This window comes from Gouania willdenowi, chromosome 6 (genome assembly GCF_900634775.1).
Source record: "Gouania willdenowi chromosome 6, fGouWil2.1, whole genome shotgun sequence".
Classification (NCBI taxonomy): Eukaryota; Metazoa; Chordata; class Actinopteri; order Blenniiformes; family Gobiesocidae; genus Gouania; species Gouania willdenowi.
The window spans coordinates 59,083,484-59,094,841 of NC_041049.1; the positions used below are offsets into that span (position 1 = coordinate 59,083,484).

Here is an 11,358-nt window from a genome sequence, read left to right on the forward strand (position 1 = left end):
GTGTATTGTTATTGTGTGTATTATTGTTAAAGGGGCGGAGCTGAGGACGCAGCATCACTGAGATGCAGGATCCTCTTCCTCCTCCCTCCTCATCCTCGTCAGCATCCCCTGCCTGTGACGTCATCACATCAGCTGTCCACTCTGCTTCGTGTCTTTCCGCCGTCGATCGCCGCCGCACTAACACTTACACACACACACACACACACATACACACACACATATATCTCTACATGAGACCCCCTCCCGGAGCCATGGCGACCCAGGAGCTGCAGATCAACGAGTCTCTGGCTCATCTGAAGACCGAGTCTGAGAGTCTGAAGACTAAACTGGAGGAAGAAAGAGCCAAACTGCACGATGTGGAACGTGAGTGAGAAAATGGAGAAAGAGAGAGAGAGAGAGAGAGAGAGAGAGAGAGAGAGAGAGAGAGAGAGAGAGAGAGAGGGGGGCCTGGTTGTTTGCTCATCATCTCATCAACAGAGCGTTTTTATTTCAATCCCTCCATTATTTGGTGTTTATGCTAACCCCCCCCCCCCCTCCCCCGCCCCTAAAATAGATCTGTTCAATGCACCGCGAGCTGCCAATAGTCCTGCTTTTATTTTTGCCATCCAGGCTGTATACACCTGATCAGATTAACCAAAGATTCATTAAATATGTCCCTGTATTTACTCAGGGCCTGATGTGGCTGTAGCCCCCACTTTAATCCTTATCCTTCAGGAATAATAATGGAGGCTTTTATTTTGTTAAGTCTATATTGCGTTTATACGTGAGGATGATTCAGGTCAGGGTTTTATTGGCTGCTGGGTTAGAATAGATACTGCACTTGTGTGAAGATATTCTTTGATAGATATTTTTAATTAATTTCAGTTTGCATGCTAAAAGTAGTCTGACGTTGCACTAAATCTGAATCTAAAATATCACCTCAGAGAAGGTTTTACATCAACATGAAGATGTAACATGTAAATAACACAACTATGTGCCATAGTTGTGTTATTTACATGTTACCTGTGATTGTATTTAAGCCTCTGATAGCTGCTAGGACTAGTGCTGGGCGATATCCACCAAAACTCATATCTAGATCTTTTTTCTTATATATATATTCTTAATATACAATATGATCATTTTAAATCAAATAAAGTCAGACCAGAAAGACAATTCAGGTTTAAATTTGCTGATGCAAAATGCCGCACAGAGACACTATTATGAACAAACAGTTGCGCATGTGTGAGCAAGTTCTGTAGTGAGGCTTCTTTAGATGAAGGTCTAGGTTAGGAAAGCAGTGACTCTTAAAACAAGCATTTTACAACAAAATAAGCTATATATTGGGGGCAAAAAAGGTTGAGATCTGGACACTGGCTAGGCCACTCCAGGACCTTGAAATGCTTCTTACGAAGCAACTCCTTCGTTGCCAGGGCGGTGTGTTTGGGATCATTGCCGCGTCGAATGACCCAGCCACGTTTCATCTTCAATGCCCTTGCTGATGGAAGGAGGTTTTCCTTTAGTCCTGGTCCCTTTGCAGAGAAACAGTCCCAAAGCATGATGTTTCCATCCCCATGCTTTACAGTAGGTATGGTGTTCTTTGGATGCATCTCAGCATTCTTTCTCCTCCAAACACGACGAGTTGAGTTTTTACCAAAAAGTTCTATTTTGGTTTCATCTGACCATTGGACATTTGCCCAATCCTCTTCTGGATCATCCAAATGTTCTCTAGCAAACTTCAGGCCCAGACATCTACTGGCTTAAGCAGGGGGACATGCCTGGCACTGCAGGATTTGAGTCCCACTCAAATCCCACTCAAATACAGTCAATATATACGTACAGTATATCTATATCGATATAGGCGATATTGTAATTTTCTATATCGCCAAAATAGAAAATTTCGATAAATCGCCCAGCCCTAGCTTGGACCCTGGTTTATGTTCTTTCTTGCAGTAAATCTTCATGGCAGTAGCTAGTATTAGTGGTAGGAGTGTTGTACAGAATATCAAGAGGACCTGCTAGACCTGGGGACATTTCCCTGTGGAATTTGCATGTTATCTCTTTGCTTGTGTGCAAACATGCTTAAAACATACATATTAGGTAGTTTATTAAAGACAAGGAAACAATATTGGTCACTGACATCATCTATTTACAGATACATTTAGGAACATATTTATTCTGATCTTCTCCACCTGCTCAGGTTCACCATTAAACTCTGATGTTATCTAATATCTGTGATTTATTTTTGTTGTCTTTACCTGGAACATCTGTGACTGTGTAGTCCATCAGGTGGCAGAGAAGGTAGAGGGTCTGGGTCAGTTTGTCATGAAGACTCGACGAACACTGAAGGGCCACGGGAACAAAGTTCTGTGCATGGATTGGTGCAAAGATAAGAGGAGGATCGTCAGCTCCTCACAGGTCCAACTTTTAGCCTTTTTTTTTCACTAAAACATCTTTATTTCCTGTTAAATGTGATCTAAACTCGCCGTGTGTCGTTTTCTTGATGCAGGACGGTAAAGTGATTGTATGGGACGCTTTCACCACCAACAAGGTAACTTATGAAATTGATTATTTTACTATCAATGCATTGGTAAAAGTATTCCCACTTATTCTGATAAATAATTTCATATCAGCCTTTTTCAATACTGGAGTTAAAGTGTTCTAACTATATATGTATTATAATAATTAGGCTTTTATCATTGCTTTAATTAAGCATCCTGTTAACGAGGATGAGATTCTGATTATATTTGAGGTTTTGCAAATGAAAGATTAATTTTGAAAGCCTAAAAAAAAACTTTGGTGTTAATATCAAAACCAAAAGCTTTTATTTTTTTATTCCAATTATGCAATTCCATTAATAGTTGACATACGTGAATTCTTTAACACGTATCTGATATTATTAAAAGAAAAGAACATAATCTGTAAAATAAATGAGTTGGCCTCACGATGTGTTATAATTATGACTGAAATGATGCCTTGAACACCCACAGGAACAGGAACTTACTCTTCCTCATCACTAGGTAGAAGCGTAAGACTTAAGTACACGTACAATTGTTGACTGTTGCTGTGGAAAGGAGCTGATGTATCATCAGAGGTTCGCAAAGTTACATCCTAAGAGGATATTCAACGCCTAGATTGTATGTTCTACCAGAGTCTGTTCATGAGATGTGATGTTCTGTGTTCAGCCCAAAAGACAACATGAAACACGAAGATAAGACGAGAGGGAATAAGACTTTATAAATCCAACAGAGGTTAAGTTATAAACAGTTGACACCAATTTGCAATTAATAACCAACCAATATCTTTAAGAAAGAAACCTAAATTCAACATGTATCACACATTTACAGACATAAACATAGTGGGTGTGTTTTTTGGCTTTAAATCATATTTATAGTGTCATCAGGTCACCATCAGGTTTTAAACCCAGACCAGGGGTCTGCAACCTTTACTCTCAAAGGAGCCATTTTATCTAATCTCACCTGGATTAAAGTCCTTCTGAAGCTGAAAAAAATACCTTCCCAATGAAGACAATACAGTGTGTAAAATTCTATACAGATAAAATAATATCGAATAATTTAATGTAATCGATTTGAAGGGCTACAAAAAAATAACTGGAATTTGATAACATGTTCATGTTGGTCAACATATGCTAATTGCTAATTTCTTGCAATATATTAAGCATGCATATTAAGCCGTCATGTTGGCATTTAAGTAAATCTTTTCCCACACAAATAAAGACTCTATTGTCTTCCAGAATAGTCTTTTAGTTAGTTTAGTTATCATACCAGGGATTTAAATCTTAAGGTTAGCCACAGGTGCAGGAAAGTTGATGGTCTGTAGATGTTTCAGGAGTTGAAGAAGGAAGATGGCAGAGTTATTGCACAATGTGATTCAATTTCAGGTTAACCAATTGTTTTATCATAATGTTATTTAACGTTAATGTCATTTATCATGAGGCTCCAGAGCCACAGGTTGCAAACCCCTGACCCAGACTAACAGTGTGTATTTCCTCTCCTGTCCACTAGGAGCATGCTGTGACCATGCCCTGTACCTGGGTGATGGCCTGTGCCTACGCTCCCTCTGGATGTGCAGTGGCTTGTGGGTAAGAAAGTGACCGTTTGAATTACCATGTGGTTGTGGTGCTGATTCATTCTAAACTTTGTTTGTGTGTCAGCGGCCTGGACAACAAATGCTCGGTGTATCCTCTGTCCCTGGACAAGAACGAGAACTTGGCTGCGAAGAAGAAATCTGTGGCGATGCACACTAACTACCTGTCAGCATGTAGCTTCACTAACTCAGACATGCAGGTAGGAGGAGTCAGGGTGTGTGTCCTAATATTCCCTCCTATCTCCTTCCATATGCACTTTTCTTTGACCCCCGGAAGTGTTTAAGTGGGGGCCATGATAAGGAGCGTTCCAATTCTCTAATAGCTAAGGAAAGGTAGCTCAATGCTTCCTTTATAACCTCCTTTAGCCTAGGAAACACTGATGCATCCTTTATCAAAGGAGACCACATAATGCTGACCCACAATTCAGTGCGTTTATAACTTTTAAAGGGACACTCTGTGGTTCTAGGAAAGGGATCAGAGACATTTTTAGCCACATTATGTTTTATTCAACATAATTCATATGAGGGAGTGGAAGGTGAGTGTGAGCAATCATTCTCAATGTGACGTTCTTTTAGTTTCTCTTTTGTTCCTCGTAGCTTGGTAGCCTCTTTTCCTTTGATTTACATTCAAACCTTGTGATTTTTTAGATTATATCAGTGGTTAGAGTTACAGGGGAAAGTGTTATAAATGCACTTTTAGTCAATTTTTGAAAATGTGTAGTTTTTTTCACCGCAGCAGACGTCACTAACCGTCACCGCCATCGGATTATTACGTCATCTTGTGGAAGTGCGTCTTATTGTCAAAACAAACTTGATCGCCTTTCCCTAGCTCCTTTCCTTAACCCTGTGACGTCATCCACAGGGTTAAGGAAAAGTGGATAGGAAAGGAGAAAGGAGGAACTATTCAGAGGCACCCAGAGTGTGTGCTCACTGTAATCTGTGTCTTTGTTAATGTGTCTCCACTTCCTGGCCTTGTTAATAATTTACACCAACCAGAAGCTCTGAATGTGATGTCCAGGTCACATGACACTTAACGCAGTCCATTTATAGCCACGTGTTGGCTAATATAAACCTGAAGAACAGAGACGTATCCTCTGTTCCAGATCCTGACATCCAGCGGTGATGGGACGTGTGCGTTATGGGATGTTGAGAGTGGGCAGCTGCTGCAGAGTTTCCATGGACACGCAGCAGATGTCCTGTGTCTGGACCTGGCTCCGTCTGAGACCGGAAACACCTTTGTGTCCGGGGTGAGGACAACGCTCTCTGTGCACCTACCGTTGGACATGACGTCCACTAAGAAGCTGTTGAGGTGTTTTGTGTTTTTTCTGCTTTCTGAACTCAGGGCTGTGATAAAAAGGCCAATGTGTGGGACATGCGCTCAGGACAGTGTATCCAGTCGTTTGAAACCCATGAGTCAGACATCAATAGTGTGAGGTGAGACACTTTGCTTTGTTCTATAGAGTTCTCTGTAATATTCAAGCACTGTGGGATTTCTCTCAGCCAATCAGGTAAAAGGTTCTGTAACTGATAGTTACATTTGGCAGATAAAACACTAAACCCAACTAGCATTAAGTCAACAACTCTACTATATGTTCAGGACATGCAGAGGTTTGAAATCCCCTTTTCACAAAAACACAGAAACCTCCATAACATATTACATATTACTGGCACATATTTATGTTAAAGATATCTGTTACAAATAATAGCTATTATTTTGTATAATTTACTTAAATAAAGGTTTATAATGAGGTCTCAGTTCATTACAAATGTGCAGTGAATTATCATGGTCAGTCAATTATTTTTAATGCACAAGATTTTACTCAATGAAAGGATTATTATTAATAATAAGAATAATTCCTCTCATTTCTTGCACTTAAACAATTATTATATCTCATACTTAATGTAATATGTAGTAATCTTTATCCTTATCTAATCCTTTGGTTATTTTTTAAAGCATAGAAGATCAAGTTTATCCCTGGAGAGCCCCTGTCCTGCATGTTTAAATGTATCCCAGCTCCATTACACATGAATCTAATGATTGTGTCATCATGCAGCTCTACCTTTTACAACCAGGTGTGGTGGACCAGGGTAGGATCACACCCTGATAGGGATCACACCCTGATTTTGAGACTCCACTGTTTACTAACCTAATGTTTGTAGTGTGAGTAGCAAAGAAAACAGCAACATCTGTGTGGGTGGATTTATGTAATGTTTTTACTTTAATTTTAAAAACATAATTTTATACTTTAAATCAAAGTAAATTATGGTATCATTTCATGCCAACATTTTCTTATTTTTTATTTTATTTTTATTTTTTACAAATAAATACAGTTTTATTACAATTTGAAATGGCACGTTGAAAGCTGTCTGATATGGTGATGCATTGTTTTCACTGGAAGAGAATTTTTGAATTTGAACTTATTTGATCTTCTCTGAAGCTGAACTTAAATCTAAGTCACTGTGGTATGTCATTCACATGTCAAACCATTAAAGCAGTTTCTAAGTCTTTTTGGTGACATACAGTCAGAGCTTTGCTGATTGGCTGTGAGACATCACATGATTCTGGAGACACAGGAGGGTCTCTCATTGGTCCGCTGAAGCTGCTAAATGTTGTTTGATTTCTTTTCTAGATACTACCCCAGTGGAGACGCGTTTGCATCTGGCTCAGACGATGCTACAGTAAATAATCACATTTAATGTTTTTCTTTTAAACTGTATTTTAACTACATTAGAATCTCAAACATGCTAATCAAACCCTTCCTTTTGTTACAGTGTCGCCTGTATGACCTGAGGGCGGACAGAGAGGTGGCCATTTACTCCAAAGAGAGCATCATATTTGGAGTTTCCAGTGTGGATTTCTCTCTCAGTGGTAACACACTACTTATCTTACCACAGATAATAACTCATGCAGATTCCACTTAGAGGCAGTTCTTTATTAATTAATAAACAGACAGGGCAAGGTTAATTCTGACAACAAACATCGGATCTGTCTTTGTTTTAGTCACCTGGTTCATTCACATATGAGCCATTAAAACCTGCACTAACTGATGCTGATATTGATTAATTACATTAATGAATTACCTCCTAGTTAGACAGTGCATTATAGTATAACTTTATTCACATAGTAGGATTATGAGTTATGAGAACAGTAGTGAGAAATTTTGCTAAAACAGTTCACGAGCTTAATAAATGATAACTACTGCCTTTCAAACATTCTGCATCACACAGTCTCAGTTGTCATAATGGCATATAAAATACTAACAATTATAAGATAAAGTTATTCTGTCCACTGACTGATCTATAAATTAGTTTTCTGTATGAATTCAACATTTTTAATGGTCAATATCGGTGATTTTACACATTTCCTGTGTAAATCCTAATTGTAAACAGAGTGGGAGGAGTCAGAGAGGAGCTTCACCTGTGACATCACTCAGTCACACCCACTAATGGATCAGCCAATCAGAGCAGCCTGTTGCTTCCTCTCTTTATATAACTAATCAACATGTTTGATTAGTCATTCACTGACACTGTGTGTTTGATCGATTTAATATATTTATTATTTATCTATAAATGCTTAGTGTAAGTCAGACAGTACCGTGACTCGCAGACAGGGGGCAGTGTTCAGTAGTGACCTCACCATCACTCCCTAATATAATAAACTACACCTTAAACCACTGACTATAACACAAGTTTTAATTATTCGTAATTTTGTGATATAATGAGAAATCTTGTTTTTCTTGCTGTTGTTAAAACATATGGAATGGATTAAGAAAATAATCAAAACCTTTCAAAACAACGAATGTTTTAATTAAGGCCAAAAATGAAATGTCATCAGAATCAGGATGTTTTTTTGTAAATTATATTGAAACATTACCATTTCAGTGCAAGAAGATACAAAATATGCAAGAAAATCTTCAATAAAATGAATAAAAATAAAAGAACCCTGAAACAACTGCTCCCTTTTTCACAAATGTACATTTTCATTAAGTTGTCAACATGTATGGAGCAGGAAATAATCATCTTTATCTGGCAACACTGCTGACAGTCTGCATTTCCTCAAGTGAGAATTTAGTTAAAGTTTGCTTAAAGCTTTAAACAGAATAAAACATGTTGGTTTATTTCACTAATAGGTAGTTAAGATCATTGTGCTCATGAATAATGAGATCACCTGTTCGAATCTCACCCGGGCCATCACTGTGGGATGTTGAGCAAGTCCCTTAACCCCCAACTGCTCCCCTGCTCCTCAGTAATGGATCAAATACAGAGAACAAATTTCATATTATATGTGTAAACATACTGTATATGACAATAACTAAAGCGGAAAGGTTTGTGTTCTCCTTTAAATGTGTATTGTGTCTGTTGTCACCTCAGGTCGACTACTGTTTGGTGGCTACAACGATTACACCATAAATGTTTGGGACGTTCTTAAAGGAACACGCGTCTCCATCCTGTTTGGACATGAGAATCGCGTTAGCACGCTGCGTGTTTCCCCTGATGGAACCGCCTTCTGCACGGGCTCCTGGGATCACACTCTGAGGGTATCAAGCTCCTTTTCATTTAGTTTGTTTAGTGTAATCTCATTATCACCTGAAGTACTTTTGACTCATTGTGTGTTTTTTTTTTTTTTTTTTTTACAGATCTGGGCTTAAGCATCAAGAAAACAAAGCATCAAACAGTAGACAGATGTGTGGTAGACACATAGAGCAGCTGTTTGTTTGCTAGAGTACAATCACAGACGTAGAGAGGTAGTTTTGGTTGTACATAGGGCATATCAATAGCACTGTATATACTTTAGCTACCTGGTAAGGGTAGATTTATAGAAATGACACTAAATGGCACGCTTGCATTGCAGTACGTGTGGAAGATTATTGCACAGAAGTAGGTCAAACCTTCAGATGTACAAAGTAATATTGCATTAAATATTGATTGTGAGTTGCATCAGTTTAGGATAGAATTAAATGAGTGATGTGTTGTGTTCACCCACAAACAGGAGAATCTTTGTTTTTCGCCACAGAGTAATGAAACAGTAACTAAGTACACAGCTGTGAGGCTTTGAAAAATATTGAGGCGGAGGTTGTGAAAATAGGAAACCTGTTGGAATAAAGATGTGTTTGTTTGCATCCAACTAATGACATTTCAACATATGATAGAGCAGATGAACATGCTTATTAAAGAATTATAATAATTGATGAATATATTTGTTTGCTCTCCTCTACTCCTTCCTAAAACATGACAGCAATCCAAAAAGCACATTTATTGTTAAACTTAAAGTAGTGATGTTGACTTTGCATCCCAGTGAGTACTTTTTCCCTCTGTTTGTCTCTTTGTTTCCAGATGTTAAGCCCACTGCACCGTATCAGAGACACCCTAACATTACCTACAGTTTCCTCCAAAAGTATTAGAACATCAAGGTCAATTCCTTTGTTTTTGTTGTATAATGAAGACATTTGGGTTTGAGATAAAAACATGAATATGAGACAAAAGTTCAGAATTCCAGCTTCTATTTCATGGTTTTTGCATCTAGATGTGTTAAACAACTCAGGACAAAGCACCTTTTGTTTGAACCCACCCACTTTTCAAGTGAGCAAAAGTATTGGAACAGACATTATTAAATTAACTTAAAGTAAATTACGTTCAATATTTGGTGGCATAACCCTGACTTGCAATAACTGCATCAAGCCTGCGACCCTTTGACTTCACCAGACTGTTACATTCTTCATCTGAAATGCTTTTCCAGGCCTTTACTGCAGCGTCTTTCAGTTCTTGTTAGTTTCTGGGCATTTCTCCCTTCAGTCTCCTCTTTAGGAGGTAAAATGCTCTATTGGGTTTAGGTCCGGTGATTGACTTGGCCAGTCTAAGACCTTCCACTTTCCCCCCTGATGAAGTCCTTTGTTGTGTTGACAGTGTGTTTTGGGTCATTGTCTTTTTGCATGATGATGCTTCTCCTGATTAGTTTGGATGCAGTTTTTTTGTAAATTGCCAGACAAAATGATTTTGTAGACTTCAGAATTCATTCTGCTGCTACCATCATGAGTTACATCATCAATAAAGACTAGTGAGACCGTTCCAGAAGCAACCATGCAAGCCCAAGCCATGACATTACCTCCACCATGCTTCACAAATGAGCTTGTGTGTTTTGGATCATAAGCAGATCCTTTCTTTCTCCATACTTTGGCCTTTCCATCACTTTGGTAGAGGTTCATCTTGGTTTCATCGGTCCATAAAACTTTGTTCCAAAACTTCTGTGGTTCATGTCTGTACTTCTTTGCAAAATCCAATCTGGCCTTCCGATTCTTTTTGCTGATGAGTGGTTTGCATCTTGTGGTACAGCCTCTATATTTCTTCTCTTGAAGTCTTCTTCGAACAGTGGATTGTGATACCTTCACCCCTGCCCTGTGGATTTTAACAGTGTTGTAACTGACTGTTGTCTTTGGGTGTTTCTTCATAGCTCTCACAATGTTTCTGTCATCAACTGCTGTTTAAATCCTTGGCCGACCTGTTTGATGTCTGTTGCTCAGTACACCAGTAGTCTCTTTCTTTTTCAGGACATTCTAAATTGTTGTATTGGCTATGCCCAATGTTTGTGCAATAGCTCTGATGGATTTCCCTTCTTCTCTCAGCTTCAAAACGGTTTGCTTTTCTCCCATAGACAACGCTCTGGTCTTCATGTTTGCTTAACAGCAAATGTGGTTTTCACAGGTGAAACCCAACGCCAAAAACAAGAACTATTTAATGTTTAAGCAATCAATCTAAAAGGCAACACCTGAGCACATCTAGATGTAAATAACATCAAATAAAAGCTGGAATTCTGAACTTTTGTCTCATATTCATGTTTTGATTTGAAACCCAAATGTCTTCAGTATACAACAAAACAAAGGAATTGACCTTGATGTTCCAATACTTTTGAAGGGGACCCCCAAAATATTGGAGTCCCCTCCAGAGACACTCTAACTTTGCCTGTATCTGAGTACTGATATATTTAAATATGAATACATGATAATTAGACTGTACTCCTTTTTATGCAGTTATCTGATGGTGGTAAATTAATATTTACTGTAATTATTTTATTGTAGTTTAGTGTACAGATTTAAAAAAGCGACTGTTAATCAAAGTAATAAAAACGTAATAAAATGAGTTTTGAATATCAGTCCTATGCGTCTCATTGTTGGTCTTTTTAAACTACACTTTATTGTGCTAATGCCTGTCTATTGACTAAAGCAATGATTCTCATCCATACTCAAAAGGAAAGTGTTGATCTGTATATGAAATGTAATT

The 11,358-nt window shown here is 38.3% G+C and overlaps 1 protein-coding gene across 1 annotated transcript; it reads left to right on the forward strand.

Moving 5' to 3' along the window:
- Positions 1 to 100: 100 nt before the first annotated feature.
- Positions 101 to 11,220, forward strand: gnb5a (guanine nucleotide binding protein (G protein), beta 5a). Its single transcript, XM_028451066.1, has 11 exons — positions 101 to 363; positions 2,258 to 2,394; positions 2,486 to 2,527; positions 4,002 to 4,078; positions 4,151 to 4,283; positions 5,187 to 5,330; positions 5,426 to 5,517; positions 6,714 to 6,762; positions 6,856 to 6,952; positions 8,455 to 8,621; positions 8,721 to 11,220. The coding sequence occupies exons 1-11, from the start codon at positions 231 to 233 to the stop codon at positions 8,730 to 8,732; spliced, it is 1,083 nt and encodes a 360-aa protein (XP_028306867.1). The 5' UTR covers positions 101 to 230; the 3' UTR covers positions 8,733 to 11,220.
- The last annotated feature ends 138 nt before the right edge of the window (positions 11,221 to 11,358 follow it).